This window comes from Anomaloglossus baeobatrachus, chromosome 1 (assembly GCF_048569485.1).
Source record: "Anomaloglossus baeobatrachus isolate aAnoBae1 chromosome 1, aAnoBae1.hap1, whole genome shotgun sequence".
Lineage (NCBI taxonomy): Eukaryota > Metazoa > Chordata > Amphibia > Anura > Aromobatidae > Anomaloglossus > Anomaloglossus baeobatrachus.
In genome coordinates this window covers 212381192-212402153 of record NC_134353.1, presented here as the reverse complement: position 1 = coordinate 212402153, position 20962 = coordinate 212381192, and the positions used below count along the sequence as shown (strand labels likewise).

General features: G+C 42.5%; 1 protein-coding gene across 1 annotated transcript in view; it reads left to right on the top strand.

Annotated features, from left to right (window-relative positions):
* ARHGAP10 (Rho GTPase activating protein 10) overlaps positions 1 to 20962 on the top strand; it is a 363870-nt gene that overhangs the window by 87262 nt on the left and 255646 nt on the right. Inside the window, exons 2-4 of the mRNA XM_075348016.1 lie at positions 6050 to 6145; positions 6225 to 6286; positions 15070 to 15141. Of these exons, the coding sequence (XP_075204131.1) occupies positions 6050 to 6145; positions 6225 to 6286; positions 15070 to 15141 (230 nt within the window). The remainder of the gene's footprint in view (positions 1 to 6049; positions 6146 to 6224; positions 6287 to 15069; positions 15142 to 20962) is intronic.

Below are 20962 nucleotides of genomic sequence, written 5' to 3'. Positions count from 1 at the left end.
ATTATTTGCAATATAATAAGTTATCCCCTATCCATAGGATAGGATGCAATTCAGTGATTGCTGAGCGAATTCTACGGCTTGGACGCCCAGTGATCTTGAGGACAAGGCTCTGCGGCTCGGTCTTGAATGGAGACATGTTGATGTTGCATTTCATTGGCCAAGTCTTTTGTTCTTCTCGGTGAGACGCTGCTGTAAGGAGTCTGATCGTGGCTCTCTTAATAGAGAACACAGAAGCGCTCGGCCGAGCATTCCTGTATATGGGAAAGTTGGGGACGATGACTGTTGCCGAACAATTGATATAATATACACATTGCTATGTTTGCGTCCTGAATAGTGTTGTCCCAATAATCGTCTATGATCCCATGCTGTATTGCTTGTATGCTCTTTTGCAATCTCCCCTGCCCAGATGATGTGGTATGATCTGATCATGTCAATGTATGGTCAGACATGGCCATTACACAGCACATAGCAGGGGCACATACAGTATATAAGATTTTCTCAGCACAGGAACATTTTGTTTTTTAGACATCCTATTGTGGAACCAATTATTCCATCTATTGATTTAAAATGAACTTTGTGGGAAAACCTCTTAAGTGTAGCCTTAGTCTAAATGTATCTGTAATAATTGTTGTTTAACAGAACACTAATTTGTATTTTTTATTATTATTATTATTATTATTATTATTATTATTATTATTATTATTGTGGTGGTTTTATTCCTAAAAAGATGAACTGTCCAACATTTATTCTCTAAATCTTAGTTGGTGTTTTTTTTGTTTTTTTTTTTCTCCATTTCAATGGATGTCTTCCCACCACTTGCAGATGACATTTTAAAAACTAATCCAAATGTATTGTATTGTCCTGTGGTTTTATGATGTTGAATGGACAAATCTAATCCACGCTGCAGATTGAGCATGAATCGATTCTTTAGAGAATACAAGGTACAAATGTATTAAACTTTTAAGCTTTAATGGGCAGCACGGTGGCTCAGTGGTTGTTGCTTTGCATCGGATGGGAGATGGGTTCACATCCCCTCGAGGACAACATCTGCAAGGCGTTTGTATGTTCTTCCTGTGTTTTGGGTTTCCTCCGGGTTCTCCGGTTTCCTCCGGCATATTAAAGTTTTTTTTTTTTTATCACCAATGGTTTAAAAATGCAGGCAAAACCGCAAAAGAATTGACCTGCTGCATGTTTGTGGTCACCACAAAGGGGCAGCCCAAAACCCCCCTCCAAAAAACGTGCTCACAGCAAATCTGAACTCTCATAGCCTTTGTTGGGGACGGTAAAGCATGCAGTTTGTGATGACATAAGGTCACCACAAAGTGTACCAAAAAGTATCAATAACTGCAGTGTGCGCGTGAGGCCTTATATTAGCTAGGCTGGGGTGTCGAGAATGACACGGTCCCCTACTCAAAGAGCTAATCTCTTTGGGTTCCTACTAACCTTATGGTGTGGCCTGTGATAAGTTCATAGAGAATGAAAATAAAAAGGGTACTCCTTGTTATTAGTATCTGCACTCTCTATATGTAACAGTGGCCTCTATAAAAATTGGAAGATTACAATTTTTTTTTCTTGTTTTGACAAGATCCTGATATGAAAACTTATTGGCAATTTTTTTACTATATTTAAAAATACTTGTAACATAAAAGGCTGTTTTTACAAATGTCTCATTTTCTGGTAAAGGCTTCCTTGTAAGGAGCTAGTGTTCTCCTTTAATGCCGCACACAGGAAATGCTTTTCGCTAAGTGCAATTCCAAGAAAATCCTTTTTAAATTAATGCAACCTTTGGAATGGCAGTTGTTGCTTTCTACATCAGCCATTATTTTTCTGCAGGTTAATAGCGTTGTGAACTTGTTTGGTGGCCACACTTAATGCCTCGCTGCCGAGAGGATATGAACATTATTTCTCCCAACAGCTTCCAGTCACAAGGATGGTGCCAGCACGAGTGCAGTCACTGCTCTGTATATAGTGAGCGGAGGATGTAACCACACCCCCCGGTACTGACAGACAATCAGCTCTAATGCTGAGCTCTCACGAAGAGCTGGCTGTCAGTCACTGCTGAGGGTGTGGGTCCGGCTGCAGCTCTCAATGCACAGAGCAATGATTGAACCCACACTGACTCCTCCCTTATGACTGGATGCCGATCACTGCTGAGAAGGATGAAGTTAATTTCCTCCTGGCAGCAGGGCTCTTGGTGTCGTGACGGGTAGTTTCAGAATACTATTAACCTTCAAATTAACCCCATATCGGTAGGTTAACAGAGGTTTTTCGCATTTTTTTTTTTCCATTAAACCTGATTTTCCTTTAAAGGGAACCAATCACCAGCATTTTCGTATATAACCTAAAGCCAGTGCTGTACTGGCACTATCAGGCTCAGTCTATACATACCTGTAGTGGTCAGCTCAGATGTATAGAAAGTAAAGTTTATACAATTAGCTGCTTCTTCTTGAGTGACGGCAGCTGAAGATCAGATAGTATCTGGGGGGTATTCATAGTTATCCCCTCACCTTTTAGAATTAGCATAAGTATTATACAAACGATTCACTTTTTCACTTGCAGGACCTGTGTGAGGTCATACACATGTGACTAGAAGGGGCGAAGCCTCAGCCAACAGAAAAATGTTGCTTCATGGTATCAGCTTTGTTGGCTGAGGCCCTGCCCATTCTAGTCACACAGGCAGGGCTGTGGAGTCGGTAAACCAAACCTTCGACTCTGACTCCTCCAATTTCTCTTGCACCGACTCCGACTCCTACATATATTGCTTATAGTTAGGTGAAAAATTTATTGTAATACATGAACATGTGTATGTGAACATCAGACATTTAATAATTTTTATGATACAATAATCAAGATATTTGGATAGAACATAAAATATATTTATTGGAATACAACTTTAGAACACAAAAAACTGTAATAAATGGTAAATATGTAATACACTATGTAATATACAGTAGATTACATATATATCTTGTGTGTGTATGTATATGTGTGTGTATATATATAATATATAATTACATAGTGTATTACATATTTACAATTTCTTAGTTTTTTGTGTTCTAAAGTTGTATTCCAATAAATATATTTTATGTTCTATCTAAATATCTTGATTATTGTATCATAAAAATAATTAAATGTCTAATGTTCACATTGTACTACAATACATTTTTTCACTTCCATATAAGCATTATACTAAATGTTATTATTTAGTAAAATATTCAGCACATTCTGCATTGCACTACTGTCCCCAATTTATTATATATTTTAGGAGTCGGAGTCGGTGCATTTTATACCGACTCTGACTCCACCAAAATGAGCTCCGACTCAGACTCCACGACTCCGACTCCACAGCCCTGCACACAGGTCCTGCAAGGGAAAGTAAATCAATTGTATAATACTTATGCTAATTCTAACACTGGGAGGGGATAACTATGAATACCCCCCTAGATATTATCTGATCCTCAGCTGCTGTCACTCAAGAAGCTGCCGATTTTATAAACTTTACTTTCTTGGGTTTCACACCTAAACATCCGAGGTGACAACTAAAGGTATGTAGCGAATCAGCCGGATAGGCCTAAGACACACGGCATGAAAATCGGAACGAGTGGAATGCGATAAAACATTGCATTCCACTCAGACCAATATTACTCTATGTGCCCGCACCCATGAGTGATTATTTTCTCATCCCTAATCGGAACGAGAAAACAGTGGTAGCATGCTGCGGGTGCAATGCGATCCTCTTTCTCTCCACCCATTCAAGTCTATGGGGCGAGAGAAACATCGCACTGCACTCGCATTACACCGGTGTAATGCGAGTGCAGAGTGAGACTGGCAATAGCCGGCAACAGAGGAGAGAGGGAGATAAATCCCTCCCCTCCTTTTCAGCGCCGGCCCGCCCCCTCCTCAGTGCTGGCCTGCCCCCTGCAGCTGTGGTCCGATCGGACCTCAGTTGCAATGGCACTTGCATGACACTCGCCTCCTGCTGTGCTGCCAGTGTGAGCCGAGTGTCATGCGAGGATCGCAGTAGTCCCCGTGTGGCCCATAGTGCCAGTGTAGTACTGGCTTTAGGTTGTATATGAAAATCCTAGTAGTTGGTTCCCTTTAAATGTTTTTTCTTTCCTGTGTCCTTTTATAGATTTTTAAGAATATTAAGAAGTGCGGCTTTATTTAAAGAATGGCTCTCAAGTCTATGTACTTATATATAGGCTGATGTTATTTAGAAGGTTGTAAATTTATTGCTTACTTGAAACGAGATCTGGTGGTCTTCAGAACCTGTCAGAAGCGTTGTCTGGTATGAGAAGCATGAGCATGCAATGGTTTTGCACGGCGTTTGCACTCACAGAATATGCACAGCGGGGATTCCAGTGTCCTTAGGCAGTGAAACAATGTAAGGATTGTGGGCACAATTTCTGCCTGCCCCTGGAGTTTAACTTTGACTTTGTGGTTTTGAAATGTTAGAAAATGACCTTTTTTGGAAGATTTACTCATGTGTGATGAAACCGAAAAATTCAACCAGATTTGAGTAACATCTGCTGGATTAGATTTTATTAATTTGCTTGTTTTGTTCACATTTTCAGATTTCAAAAGTTTTTGAAGGGGCTGTCAGAGAGCTAAAGGGATTCTCGGGGAAAACATTTCTTAAAGGGGATCTCTGGGAATAGAAAAAAATTACCGTAATTGAAATGTCATTCTAAATGAATTCCTATATACTTTTAATTAGACAAAAAAAAAATTGTGATTTGCTAAGGAGGTAATGCCTATGAGCATGTGTAGTAGGAAGCTTTGCCCCCCTTTTAAATGTAGGAAAATGTGCTCCACTAATACTGCGGAAGATACCAGAGGTAAGAAGTGGCATCTTAAGCACTAATGATGAGTGAGAGTGCTCGCCACTGCTTGATACTCAGGCATCGGGGTGCTTGGGTATGCTCTGTACTTGGCTGAGCATCGTGGCTACTCTGCTGTGTCGTTTGTGAATGATCTGACACAAAGCGCGGGCTGTCTTCTGTGAATGATGTGAGCAGGCACCTCAGCGAGAGCCACTTTCAGTCTCTGAATGGCTCTCACTGGGGGTAAAAACAATGTGTTCTGATACCATGTTTTGCTGTGTTTTTTTTGTTTTTTTTTTATAAAGAATAACTTTGTTCCATAAACACTTTTAGAAATTATGTAGTTTAAGTCTGCGTGCCCACGATCAGGGTTCACAGTGTTTTGGATGTAGCGTGTTTTCGCTGCGTCCAAAACGCTGCATTGTTCAGTACAATCATAGTGGATGGATTTCTATAAATCGCGTGTTTGTTTTTCTGCAGCAAACACTGACCTGTGGTGCGTTTTTCCAGACCATAGCTTGTCTTTTTTTTTTTTTTTTTTGCTGCGGAGTCGCATGTGTTCTCCGTAGGGAGACCACAAGCGAAAGACCGCAGTGCACCAAATCCTAATCTTGGGTACAAGCAGCTGCATTCTCCTGCGGAGGAGTCTCGCGGCCCCGCAGGTTAGGACCTGTCACGTCCAGGACGCAACAAGTCCTAATCGTGGGCACATACCCTAACACGTGCTTTTAAAGTCAATGTGAAATCTTGCTATTTGACAAATATGGGTTATCTTCATGAGCAACGAGTCCTCTGCCACGATTTACCCATGGTCTGCTTCTCAAAGTCTTTTACAAATTCCATTGAAGGCATTCAAGCCTACATCTTTCGATACAGCCGAGCGTATCGGGTAACATGCAGTACTTGGTACTCTCAAGTTTTAAACTCTTGGTCAACACCTTGTAATGTTTTGTACTGTTATTTATTTCCATTTTTCTTAAGAAAAAAGGATACCAGGTATATATGATTGTAACCAATTACAAATGTAGAGTAAGCAGGCCTCGCCTACATAATTATCTCTGTACTTTACTCCATATCTTAGACAAGGAATTTCTAGCTGTGTGGATACCTCAGTCAGTTCTTATCTAGCTACTAAAAGTGACACTCACCACCATAAAAATGTTGTAACATTAGGTGTTGGTTGGTTGCATGATTCTTCTTGTGACCGGCTTCCTTTCTTCTTTCAGATCTATCTACAGCTCAGAGGAAGTTTGCCCATTCACTAAGAGATTTCAAGTTTGAATTCATCGGCGATGCGGAGACTGATGATGAGAGATGCATTGGTATGGTCAGCCTACTTTCATATGCATTTGGCTTTGTGGTAAATTAGATGGTTGATTTTTACCCAATATTGTTTTCCAGATGCATCTCTACAGGAGTTTTCTAATTTTTTACGAAACCTTGAAGAGCAGAGAGAGATAATGGTGAGATTTATGGCCTTTATGGAAACAAATCTATTTTATGACTGATTTTAAAATGGTTCTTATGTTTAGGTTGTTCTTCCTGTCAGAAAAACATGACTTAAAGGGGCTGTCTGGTCTAAAGCCATAACTGCCATCACTTTATGTCAGGGATATCAAAAGCAAATACACAGAGGGATAAAGTTAAGAACTTGGACAAAGTGGCGAACCAACTTAGTCGCGGGCCACACATAGTTTTCCATACAGAATAATGGGTCCCACATTGTCTTCCATCCAGGATAATGACACAGTTGAAAGTGCAATGTTGGGTAGGGGAGATGTGGGATGGCATCGTGGGCCAAATAAAATCAGCCTGCGGGCCAGAGTTTGCCACATGTGGTCGCACAATAAGATCTGCCACACCTGGCGGTAACGTGGCCACAGGAATGGAATATGCGTTCACCCAGCAGGAATTCATTGAGAGTGGTGTGGCCTGACTCAATACCCTTGCATTGAGCGAGGCCGTGCCCCTCTAGATGGAATGTGAGCGGGGGTATGCATACTGTGAGGATTCAGAAGTCTGCAGTCATCTAGTATGACTGCACACTTATGGATTTAGACCGTACAACCTTCCTGTTCTAGGTAGTATTGGAAAACAAAATATCCAGTCTAACAGGTTAAAAACGTTTTATATTTTCTTTAGAGCGGATTCCATTGTGTTAGGAATGAATGAATGTCTCCACTACAGGATATGTCAGATGATACTCCTTATTGTGATTGTAGTATCTACTAAACAGTGTAAAGGGTTAAGGAATAAAATTATTGAAGCAATAATAAAAAAGTGAATGTAGAAGTTTAAATGCTTCAGAGTTTGTGCATGCTTCAGAATTTTTCATATTTCTGCAGAAATTTGACCCAAACCATTTCAGATTTTCCAAAGTCCTAAAAGTAAATAGAGGAGCAAATCAAATGAATCAAAAATATTCGACTTTTTCCTTATTAAAAAAATGACAGATCCAATATTGCATGCCTGAGTGTCGAAGGTATGTGAACGTTGGCTTTCAGTATCTGCCGTGACCCTCTTGTGCAACAAGAACTCCATCAAAATGTAAAAAAAAAAAATCTAATATTTTTATTCATTTAGTTATGTTTGGGGTCTCTTATGTACTTTTTAGATTTGTGTGAAAATCTGAGAGCGTTTTAGGTCCGATCCCTAAAAAAGTATGGAAAATTATTATGTAGGATTGCCCAAATTTAAAGCATCAGTGTATACAACTCCTGCCCATCTTTGTCTGTACGTTTACATACTACAGCAAACCCTGTGCTGTATCTGATCAAGCATCATACAATTGGGGAAATAATTATTTGATTCCTTGCTGATTTTGTAACTTTGCCCACTGACAAAGACATGAACAGTCTATAATTTTAAGGGTAGGTTAATTTTAACAGTGAGAGAGAATATCGAACAACCCCCCCCCCCTCCCACAAAATCACATTGTATAAATTATATAAATCTATTTGCATGTTGCAGGCAAAGAGAAATAAGTATGTGATCACTCTGGTAAACAAAACTTAATACTTGGTGGCACAACCCTTGTTGACAAGCACAGCAGACGTTTTTTGTAGTTGATGATGAGGTTTGCAGACATGTCAGGAGGAATTTTGGTCCATTCCGTTCTCCAGATTATCTTTAAATCATTAAGATTTTGAGGCTGTCACTTGGCAACTCGGAGCTTCAGTCCCCATCATTTTTCTATGGGATTAAGGTCTGGAGACTGGCTAGGCCATGCCATGACCTTAATGTGCTTCTTTTTGAACCACTCCTTTGTTGCCTTGGCTGTATGTGTTGGGTCATTGTCATGCTGGAAGACCCAGCCACGACTCATTTGTAATGTCCTGGTGGAGGGTTGTCACTCAGGATTTTTCGGTACATGGCTCCATCCATTGTTCCATTGATGCTGTGATGTTGTCCTTTGCCCTTAGCAGAGAAACACCACCAAAAAATGATTCCACAGCTCCATGCTTGACAGTGGGGATGGTGTTCTTTGGGTCATAGGCAGCATTTCTCTTCCTCCAAACACGGCAAGTTGAGTTAATGCTAAAGAGTTAATTTTTTGTCTTATCTGACCACAGCACCTTCTCCCAATCACTCTTAGATCATCCAGGTGTTCATTGTGAAACCTCAGACGGACCTGCACATGTGGCTTCTTGAGCAGTGGACATTGCGGGCACTGCAGGATTTTAATCCATTACGGAGTAAGATGTTTCCAATGGTTTTCTTGGTGACAGTGGACCCAGCTGCCTTGAGATCATTAACAAGTTCCCCCCGTGTAGTCTTAGGCTGATCTCTCACCTTCCTCATGATCTTGGATACCCAACGAGGGGAAATTTTGCATAGAGCATCAGATTGATGTCAATTAGCATTCATTGTGTATTTCTTCCATTTTCTTGCTATTGCCCAACAGTTGTCCCCTTCTCACCCAGCGTCCTAAAGTTTGGACACACCTTCTCATACAAAGAGTTTTCTTTATTTTCATGACTCTGAAAATTATAGATTCACATAGAAGGCATCAAAACTATGAATTAACACATGTGGAATGAAATACTTGACAAAAAAAAAAAAAAGCGTGAAACAACTGAAAATATGTCTTATATTATAGGTTCTTCAAAGTAGCCACCTTTTGCTTTGATTACTGCTTTGCACACTCTTGGCATTCTCTTGATGAGCTTCAAGAGGTAGTCACCGGAAATGGTCTTCCAACAGTCTTGAAGGAGTTCGCAGAGATGCTTAGCACTTGTTGGCCCTTTTGCCTTCACTCTGCGGTCCAGCTCACCCCAAACCATCTCGGTTGGATTCAAGTCTGGTGACTGTGGAGGCCAGGTCATCTGGCGTAGCATCCCATCACTCTCCTTCTTATTCAAATAGCCCTTACATAGCCTAGAGGTGTGTTTGGGGTCATTGTCCTGTTGAAAAATAAATGATGGACCAACTAAACGCAAACCGGATGGAATAGCATGCCGCTGCAAGATGCTGTGGTAGCCATGCTGGTTCAGTATGCCTTCAATTTTGAATAAATCCCCAACAGTGTCACCAGCAAAGCACCCCCACACCATCACACCTCCTCCTCCATGCTTCACAGTGGGAACCATGCTTGTAGAGTTCATCCATTCACCTTTTCTGCGTTGCACAAAGACACGGTGGTTGGATCCAAAGATCTCAAATTTGGACTCATCAGACCAAAGCACAGATTTCCACTGGTCTAATGTCCATTCCTTGTGTTCTGTATCCCAAACAAGAACAAGTCTCTTCTGCTTGTTGCCTGTCCTTAGCAGTGGTTTCCTAGCAGCTATTTTACCATGAAGGCCTGCTGCACAAACTGTTGTTCTAGAGATGTGTCTACTGCTAAAACTCTGTGGCATTGACCTGGTCTCTATTCTGAGCTGCTGTTAACCTGCGATTTCTGAGGCTGGTGACTCGGATAAACCTATTTTCCGCAGCAGTGGTGACTCTTGGTCTTCCTTTCCTGGGGCAGTCCTCATTTGAGCCAGTTTCTTTGTAGCGTTTGATGATTTTTGCCACTGCACTTGGGGACACTTTCAAAGTTTTCCCAATTTTTCGGACTGACTGATCTTCATTTCTTAAAGTAATGATGGCCACTCGTTTTTCTTTACTTAGCTGTTTTTTTCTTGCCATAATAGCAATTCTAACAGTCTATTCAGTAGGACTATCAGCTGTGTATCTGTCGCGGGTGGAGGAGGGGACGCTGCGCTCTCCCACTGCTCGGGTCCGGCTGCTGCTGCGGCCTGCTGCTGCTCGGTGGCTCGAGCGATGGGCCGGATCCCGGGGACTCGAGCGGCGCTCCTCGCCCGTGAGTGAAATGGTTTTTTGGGATTGTTTATTGTCCGTGACGCCACCCACGGTTGTGGTGATTGTGTTGACACCACCGCTGCTCTGTATGGGGATCCCGGGAGCGGTGACAGGGAGCAGCAAAGTTGTTGGTTCTCCCCTCCGTGGGTAAGGGGTAGTGGTCCCGGGGCCCAGTGATGAGGTGGGTGATGAGGGATGGTGGGGCCGGTGCAGGGCTTGACGGGGTGCAGGGACGCGGGGGCAGCGCTGTGCCTCGCGGCACTGTGGTACTCACTCAGCCTGAGACAGGGACACAGTTCTCGGTAAAACACACGGCTGGAAAGATGGTTCCCACGGACGGCTGCAGTTGCTTTTCCCCAGTAGTTGACGGTGACGGTCCCTTTTCCTGCACCTAAGATGATGTTGGTAGCGATGGGTTCCCACCGGTAACCCGCTCCCCGACTTGGATATGGGCCAGAGGAGCCCTACTTTGCCCGCAGGCACTGGCCCTGAGAAACTGGTGCCCTGGCGGTGGCGGTGTCTCTCTCTAACAGTTGGACTGTTGCCTTCAATCGGGACTTGGTTGTTGGGAGACCCAGAGGTCCCCTTCACTGACGGATTTGGCAAATTCACGGCGACTCCTAGCCTTGCCGGGATCCGAAAGGCCCCTGCAAATGGTGCTGACTGCTCTTCGTATACCGCTCCGGTACCGCCGGGCCACCACCCGTCCACGGTCCTTTCGGCAACCTCCAAGCAGCCTCTCCTGCAGACAGTCACTGCCGTCTGCTGACCTTGCGTTCTCAGTCCGGGGCACACACCCGGACCAACTTCAGGCTTTCTCAACTGTCACTGCCTCTTCCACCTTACTCCTCTCTCTTGCTCCTCTACTACTTCACTTCAACTCCTAAACTCAACTGCCTGGTTCTCCCGCCTCCAGGGCTGCGAACTCCTCGGTGGGCGGAGCCAACCGCCTGGCCCACCCCCTGGTGTGGACATCAGCCCCTGGAGGAAGGCAACAAGGATTTTTAGTGTAGCTTTGGTGTACCTATCTGGGGTGTAGGGTGTGGTGGTGTTATGACCTGTGACCCCTGGCTTGCCCAGGGCGTCACATATCCACCAGACTTCTGCACAACACAATTGATGGTCCCAACCCCATTTATAAGGCAAGAAATCCCACTTATTAAACCTGACAGGGCACACCTGTGAAGTGAAAACCATTTCCGGTGACTACCTCTTGAAGCTCATCAAGAGAATGCCAAGAGTATGCAAAGCAGTAATCAAAGCAAAAGGTGGCTACTTTGAAGCACCTAGAATATAAGACATATTTTCAGTTGTTTCACACTTTTTTGTCAAGTATTTCATTCCACATGTGTTATTTCTTAGTTTTGATGCCTTCAATGTGAATCTACAATTTTCAGAGTCATGAAAATAAAGAAAGCTCTTTGAATGGGAAGGTGTGTCCAAACTTTTGATCTGTACGTATAAAAATCCTTATTTGCAGTACATTACGCTGTATAAACAACAGATGTGCTGCCAATAAATGGCATTGTATGGGGAGGGGACAGGACAGGAGGATTCTATTAGAGATTTTCTCTGTTTTCAACAAATGATAGTCCGCATTGGCCTGTCTATCTGGGCAATTTCTCCTCTTCTACAACCCCTGGCAAATATTATGGAATCACCTGGCTCTGAGGATGTTCATTCAGTTGTTTACTTTTGTTAAAAAAAAGCAGATCACAGACATGGCACAAAACTAAAGTCATTTCACATGGCAACTTTCTGGCTTTAAGAAATACTAAAAAGAAAAAATAAATAATCAAAACATAATGTGCTAGCCAGTAACGGTTACGTTTCAAGAGTAAACCGTTGGAAAAAATTATGGAATCACTGAAATATGCTGAAAAAATATGGTATCATGAATAACAAACAAACAAAAAACCACTCCAATGCATCACTAGTATTTTGCTGCGCCACCTCTGGCTTTTATAACAGCTTGCAGTCTCTTAGGCATGGACTTAATGAGTGATAAAGAGTACCCATCATCAATCTGGCTCCAACTTTCTCTGATTGCTGTTGCCAGATCAGCTTTGCAGGTTGGAGCCTTGTCATGGACCATTTTCTTCAACTTCCACCAAAGATTTTGAATTGGATTGAGATCCAGACTATTTGCAGGCCATGTCATTGATCTTATGTGACTTCTTTCAAGGAATGTTTTCACAGTTTTTGCTCTATGGCAGGATGCCTTATCTTGATAAATGATTTCATCATCCCCAAACATCCTTTCAATTGATAGGATAATTAAAGTGTCCAAAATTTCAATGTAAACTTGGGCATTCATTGAAGATGTAATGACAGCCATCTCCCCAGTGCCTATACCTGACATGCAGCCCTATATTATCAATGACTGTAGAAATGTATGTTATCTTCAGGTAGTCCTCTTTTTATTGTTTAGCTTTTCTGTATGTAAATCCCATTTCCTTTAGGTGGTTTCTTACAGTTCAGCCACAGACATTGACTCCAGTTTCCTCCCATTTGTTCCTCATTTGTTTTCTTGTGCATTTCCTGTTTTGGAGACATATTGCTTTAAGTTTCCTGTCCTGACGCTTTGATGTCTTCTTTGGTCTACCAGTATGTTTGCCTTTAACAACCTGTTGTTTGTGTTTGGTCCAGATTTTAGACACAGCTGACTGTGAACAACCAACATCTTTTGCAACATTACGTGATGATTTACCCTCTTTTAAGAGTTTGATAATCCTCTCCTTTGTTTCAATTGACATCTCTCATGTTGGAGCCATGATTCATGTCAGTCCACTTGGTGCAACAGCTCTCCAAGGTGTGATCACTCCTTTTTAGATGCAGACTAATGAGAAGATCTTATTTGATGCAGGTGTTAGTTTTGGGAATGAAAATTTACAGGGTGATTTCATCATTTTTTTTCTCATAATTGAGTGATTCCATAATTCTTCCCTGTTTGGTCTTGAAAAATAACGGTTACTGGCTAGCACATTATGTTTTCATGATATTTTTAGTGTTTCTTAAAGCCAGAAAGTTGCCATTTGAAATGACTTTAGTTTTGTGCCATGTCTGTGATCTGCTTTTTTTAAACAAAAAAGTAAACAACTGAATGAACATCCTCAGAGCCAGATGAGTCCATAGTTTTTGCCAGGGGTTATAGTTACAAAACAAAGAATTAATACATGGGAGATGAAAGGAATAAATGTGGCTATGCAGATGAGTAGATTTTGAAGAATGCATTTGCAAATAACCGTCTTCTACAACTTCTCTATAAATATGTATATCTATGGATATGTCTGCCAACAGCACTGGAACAAGAATCATGGGTTGTTAAAATCCAACACGCCTGAGTTGTAACATAGTCTACTGATTCCCCCAAAATCAGCAGGTCTGGCAGACTTCATGTATTGCCAGCTAAACCCATGAATCTGACCACACACAGAGCTTGTTAACTTTTTACTGATACAGCCAGACATAAGTGAGCATCTCATGTGTGGAAGGGGTTAATACCAACATTATAATTATAACTTAAGACTATTCTTTTGAAGGTATAAGTTTGTTGTAAAAGTGTATATTGCACTCTACGGTGGTGGACAAAATTTGAGATTGACACATGTTTAGTTTTCACAAAGTTTGCTGCTTCAGTGTTCTAAGCTTTCTATGGTTACTGAAGTACAATTATAAGCATTTCATACATTTTTAAACTTCAAGTTTATGTAAGATTCGATACTTAGTGTTGACCCTTATTTTTCAAGACTTCTGCAATTCACCCTGACATGCTGGACATCAGCTTCTGGGTCAAATCCTGACTGATGGCAGCCCATTTTTGTCTAATCGGTGCTTAGTCTATCATCATTTGTGTTTACTTGTCCACTCGCTTGTTGAGGATTGACCACAAGTTCTCAATAGAATTGAGATTTGGGGAGTTTCCGGGTTATGGACCCAAAACGCGAATGTTTTGTTCACTGAGCCACTTAGTAATCACTTTTTGCATGTGACAGAGCACCTTATCATGCTGGAAAAAGCATTGATAATCACCATATTGCTCCTAGATCATTGAGAGAAGTTGCACTTGGAGGATGTTGGATATAATTATTTATGGCAATGTTCTGAGGCAGAATTGCAAGTAAGACCAGTCCCTTGGATAAAAAGCCACCGCACACATGAATTAATGCTTTACTGTGGGCATGATGCAGAACTCGTGGTAGTGCTCACCTTTCCCAAACAGTTTGAAGGGGTCTTCATTAGAAAAATAATTTCACCCTAGTCCTCTGCAGTCCAATCCCTGTACGTCCTAGAGAAGGACAGTCAACGAGAAGGACAGTCGACGAGAAGGTCCGTCAACGAGAAGGTCAGAGAAATTCTTTCCTGTCTGCCCTTCTTGATGCAAGCTAGCCTCCAAAGGCCTTTATCCCATTGTTCATGGAAGTGCACTGACACCTGCTGCCACTCCTTGGCAAGCTCTGCCTGCCCGACTGTTCAACTGATGACTTCCTTGAAGCCTGCTTCTTTCAGCAATTAAACTTCTCTCTCTTTGAAGGATTTTGCTGAACTGGTTGATTTAGGAGAACTATTACTAGCAACAATGTCCTTGCCTGTGAAGTCCTTTTGATCCAAAGCATTGATGATTATTTCTGTTTTTCTTGGAGGTAAATATGATTAACAGACGCCAATAATTTCAAGATCCTGCCCCCTCTTTAAAAGTAACCAGCATGCTGTATAATTCAATTAGCATGTCAGAGTCAACTTTTTTTGCCTTTTTTATTCTCTAAAGGCATTAAAGATTTTAGGACCAACAGTTATACGGTTCGGCTTAAGAAAAACTGTTGGATACATTAATGCATGTCACGATTATACAAGCAAATAGATTTATAAATGCATTCGGATATTTTGACACGTGTTATCCACATACTTCTGGTCTGACCTTTTTATCACTTTTCAACAGGCATTAAGTGTAAATGAGACGCTGATCAAACCCTTGGAGCGATTTCGGAAAGAACAACTTGGAGCCGTTAAGGTAATGGGGGGCACATATTTTATCATTCATGGTCTTATTTTATTGTTTGTACTAATAGAGAATATACTACTGGAGTATTACAGATCTATATGTTTTGCTTGATCCTACTATCAAGGTCCTAGGCAACAGACTTTCCATTATTCTGTCTCTCAGTGACTTTAATCCTTTGAAACAAACTACTTTACAATATTAATATAGTTTCTCCTTTCATTTATAGCCAAAATAGTATTTCTGCTTTTTTGTTTTTGCGTATGAAAGAGTCACTTATGAAACTGGCACACTAATGGAAATGCATCCTTTTTTGGGTACCCCAAAAAAATCACTGACTTCTGAATGAGGCCTTAAGCTGGGTCTACACAACAACTTTGGCAGTGACACCTAAAACATGGCCAAAGTGCACTGTGCTGCTGCTACATCTCAGCGCAATACAAGTGCAAGGGCTTTGTGACTCTGAGGATACTGTGATGGAAATTCATCCTTGTTTGGGTATGAAAAAAAACACTGACTTCTGAATGAGGCCTTAGGCTGGGTCTATGCAGCAACCTTGGCAGTGACACCTAAAACATGACCAAAGTTTACTTTGCTCCTGCTACATCTCAGTGCAATAAAAGTGCAAGGGCATTGCACCTCTGAGTTTACTGTGTGGAAATCCATCCCTTTATTTTTCATACCCAAAAAAACCCCAAAAAAACACTGACTTCAGAATGAGGCCTTAGGGCTGGGTCTATGCAGCAACTTTGATCTTTGGCCACATGTTAGGTGTCCCTGCCAAAGTTGCTATGTAGACGAAGCCTAAGGCCTCATTCAAAAGTCAGTGATTTATCTGCTACTCCAGAAAGGATGGATTTCCATCGCCGTATCCTCAGTCACAATGCCCTTGCACTTGTATTGCGCTGAGATGTAGCCGCAACACAGGGAACTTTGGCCACGTTTTAGGTGTCACTGCCACTGTGTTGCGACTAAATCTCAGCACAATACAAGTGCAAGGGCATTGTGACTCTGAGGATATTGATGGAAATCCATCCTTTTTTGGGTACCAGAAAAATCACTGACTTCTGAATGAGGCCTTAGATGTCACTACCAAAGTTGCTTCATAGACTCAGCCTGTTAAATAGCCAAAGTTCACTGTGTTGCTGCTACATGTCTGTGCAATACAAGTGCAAGGGCATTGCGACTCTGAGGATAAGGTGAGCTGAACAGCTATGTCACAAAAAATCTGACGCGGTTGGACTTTTTTCTACTTGCTTATCACATTACCCTTAGGATTACAATGCTACCCCATTCACTTGTATTGCACATGTTGAACTTCAGCCTCACATGTTTCACATCCAAAGTCGCTGTGTAACTCCAGCCGTAATCTGTCCCATTTGGTGTTAAATTTCACTTTGTGAAAGATCTTTTTGTTGGAATTATCTGTTTTAATCAACTTTTTAAAAAAAGTGTGGCTTAATTTTTTTTTATATATGTATAATTTTTTTCAATAACGCGTTTGCTAGCGTAATTGTGATTCTTGTGTATGCTTGTTTTATGTGCATCTAAGGATACAAATTGCTTGTTATATTATGTAGTTTACAGGCCAAACAGTTATATAAGTGAGAACTTCAATAACATTGCAAAGCAGTGTATTTTAAGCTGAATATATTCATCGCATTCTGCTTGGATGGGGGCACTGTCTGAGGTCCTCGTCCAAAAAAGGAATTCTAGAACAACTTGTATTTCAAGAGCCTTGGAGACCGATCAGCTATTGTTTGGCAGCAATGTCAAAAGATAATGACTGGAATATTCTCTGCTGGAAAAACTTGTATTATTCAGTCAAATTAAGTTATTGAAGGGAATTTTTAATCCTACCCAACACTTTTTTTTTTTTTTCCAAATGATATTTTCTGGTTTTAGATTTGAATTCTTTTTTTTTTTTTTTTTTTCTTCTGTAAATTATGGAGGTGTCAATTGTGACTGATGTTCTGTTAGCACAACTGAGAGTGATGATTTACAGCAGACTCATATACCACAGGAAGGAATAGGCTGAAGATGTTCGTTGAATTAAAGTGTTCTGGGCATGCTTTGTGATCTGTGTGGAGGTCACTGTACAGAGAGGGGGAGGGTGTGAGCTATGACCATTCCCTGTTGTGAAAGCTGGGTCTTCTGTTAAGTCAGCAGGCTTTTTGTACCACAAGACACCACAATCATTCCTACACTTTAGAGTTTGTAAGAACAGAATTACATTCTTAGATTGCGTAAGGATGCACGTTTTTTACAAGGAAAATGGTAACACCCAGTTGTCAGTTCATGCATACATTTCAGGGAGTCATAACTGTGAAACTGGACAACAGAGAACTAAGATAAGAGACTACAGAGTAGCTCTTTAGGCACTGTACATATCTTCTAAAACTAAGGAGGGTAGGTCAGGAGGCGCTGAAAGGGGCTGTTGAGCGCCCCAACAATTTAAAAATGGTGGAGGGTCCATTGGTCGATGGCATATACTCCAGTCTGATCCCTCCAGCAGGATGGATCAGGATTAGGATCAGGATCGGGATCAGCAGCAGTGACACGGGCTTCAGCTGTCATCTCCCTTTGCTACTAAGAAACCCGAGAAGCACCTAAAGTGGCCTAAGCATCGTTGAAGTGGCACTCGATCCGGTGGAAGACTCTCCAGTAAGAGTGGTACCCAGTACAGTCAGCAGAGCCGTGACAAGCCCGACAGCAGAAGAGCCTCCAGAGGAGAGTTGTCGAATGGCAGCGCTCCTCCCCCCGACCCGCTACTGCCTCTTTACGTCGGAGTGGTGAAAGATCTTTGGGTAAAGTTGACTTTTTAAAGAGGTTTTTTTGTTTGTGTGTCCCCTCCTTCTCTGTTGTGTTAGGCGGAGAGGCCAAGAAAGTGTTCTTTCAAAACCAAGAACAGAGAATGTGCCCTTGGTAAACAAGGGCTAGCCCATACTTGAACCAAAAGGCTCTGCAAGGATTGTATCCAGCAGACCCTTTCAGAGGAATCTCCGGGGTTTCCTTCAGATCTCAGATCCATCATTAGGTCTGAAGTAAGAAGCTCCCTTCAGTCCCTGAGAGAGCTGCCCCTGTAAGAAGCGCAAGCATTCCTTTACCTTGGCAAAAGCAAGCAGATCGGAGGGAGAATGTGGTTCTTCTGCTTCTGCATCTTCCTCCTTTTCTGACAGTGATGTTGACGAACGCCAGTGTTTTCCTGTAGAAAACACAGACAAGCTGATTAAGGCGGTCAGAAGTACGATGGGCATGTCGGATGAGAAACCACAACGTTGTATCCAGGGTGTGGTGTTTAAGGGACTAGAGCAGTAGAAATGTTGGGCCTTCCCGGTGGTTGAAAGAGTGCAGTCCCTAATATCCAGAGTGTGGAAGAAACCCGACAAGAGAGGGTCTGTACCTTGCAACTTTAAACCCCTTGGAAGAAGCCGCAGGTTCCTCCTGAGATAGGGCTCCTAAATATGATGTGGCGGTAACCAAAGCATCCAAAAAGTATTCAATCCCGTTTGAGGACATGGGGTCACTAAAAGACTCCATGGACAGAAAAGAGGATCTCTTCCTTTAAAAAAGCCTGGGAGTCCTCAGCAGGTGCTCTACGTCCAGCTATTGCTGCTACATGTACAGCAAGATTCCTGGCGGTATGGCTGACTCAGTTGGAAGACAAGCTTAAGAGAAAAGTTCCACGGGAGGATATTCTGTCTTCCCTGCCTCTAATGCAGAGAACAGCTGCATTCCTCTGTTAATGCATCAGGCGATTCGATGAGATTGGATGCCAAATCAGTGACGTTTCTAACGCACCTAGACAGGCCTTATGGTTGAAATGTTGCCCAGGAGATCTGCTAGTGAAAGCCAAACTCTGCTCGATCCCTTGTCAAGGAGAGTTTCTCTTCGGACCATTACTGGATGATGTACTTGAGAAGGCGGTGGATAAAAAGAACTTCCTGACTCTGTCCTTTCCCTCCTTCAAACTGTCCTTTCGCAAGAGATGGTAGAAACTGTAAGAATCCATCTAGGGACCGGAGTTCTTATTCGGATTGGAAAAAGGAAGCAAAGGGCTTCATGTTGAAGGGCCTGTCCCAGGATAAGAAGTCGTACAAATGACTCACCCGCCCAGGTTGGAGGAAGACTAGCCCATTTTCTTCCGCCTGGGAAAAGATTTCATTAAATCCTTGGGTTATCAGCATAATAAGATCAGGTCTAAAGTTGCCATTTCAGCCTTCCCCCCCGAAGATTTCTCCTGACATCCTCAAGGTCATCCCCTGGCGAACAGGAGGCTCTAGAGGTGGAGATAGGAAATCTGTTTGGAAAATCAGTCCTAATGGAAGTCCCAGTAGACTAAGTAGGAGAGGGGTTTCCCTCTCTTTTTGGTAAAAAAAAAAAGCCAGACAATACCTTTCGCACCATCATAAATTTGAAGGGGCTAAACAAACATCTACAGAATTTATCCTTCCAGATGGATTCCATGAAGTCCACCATAAAATATATGTTTCCAGGTTGCCACATGACTGTTCTGGACTTAAAAGACGCATATTCTCACGTCCCCATAAAATATCTCAGGGTGGCAGTTTGCATGGACTGAACAATCAGGCACTTGCAATACAGGGCTCTGCCCTTCGGCCTGGCATTTGCTCCACGGGTGTTCACGAAACTCATGCTAGAGATCACAGCTTAGCTATGGGGTAAAAAGGTCCTCGTACTCCCATATTTTGACGACTTCCTTGTTGTAGGCTGGTTGCTCAGCCATTGATCCCTCATCCTTCAGGCAGTCTTTTCCAAGTTGGAACATCTGGGCTGGATTCTGAACTGGGACAAGTCAAGATAGGAGCCAAACACAGTACAGACCTTCTATCTTCCACCAAGGTAGAAAAAATCCACAGTCTGGTGCTGCACGCAGTAACATCTCCAAAAATGTCTCTCAGGGACGCTATGTCTCTCCTGGGCTCCATGACCTCCACTATTCCGGTGGTCCTTTGGGCCCAAGGGCTTACCAGAGCCCTCCATTGAGACATTTTGAGGAAACAGACGGTTCTGGGAGACAAGTTTAAACAAGAGAATAACAAGGCAACTAGATTGCATCAGCTCCTTTCAGTGGTGGCTGGACCTGAGGAACCTGACGAGAGGGGTTCCATGGTCTGTCCCTGTATCCAAAATGGTTACCACGGATCTAAGTGTCACGGGCTGGGAGGCTCACCTATAAGACCATCTGGTTCAGGGACTTTGGTCAACACAAATGGCAGTGTCTTCCTCAATGTGAGGGAACTCTTAGCAATGGAGCGTACAGTACTGAATCTCCTGCCCTTACTGACAGGTTATCATACACGAATATTTTCAGACAATCAGGTGACTGTGGCTTATCTGAATCATCGGGGGGGCACGAGGTCCAGGTGACCATAGCAGACAAAATCCTGCAGTCAGCAGAGATTCCTTTTAATGTCGCTATCGGCAGTACACATAAGAGGGAAATACAATTACATGGCAGATTTCCTGAGCCACACTCAGCTGAGACAGGGGGAATGGGTCCTCAAACAGTCCATTTTCGAACACATAGCAGAAAAATGAGGTACTCCGGTCGTAGATCTATTTGTCACCAAACAGCACAGGGAGGTTCGGCAATTTTGCTCTCTGAACTCCAGGGAGCAACCGTATGCTGTAAACGCCCTGTTGACGAAGTGGGACTTCGACCTAGCCTACGCTGTCCCCCGTTAGTGCTACTTCCGACAGTCCTGAAGAAGATCTGAGATAACAAAGGGAGGGTGATTCTCATAGCTCCCGTCTGACCAAAGAGACCATGTTTTTTTTTTTTTACTGACTCAGATGTCGATCTCCAGTC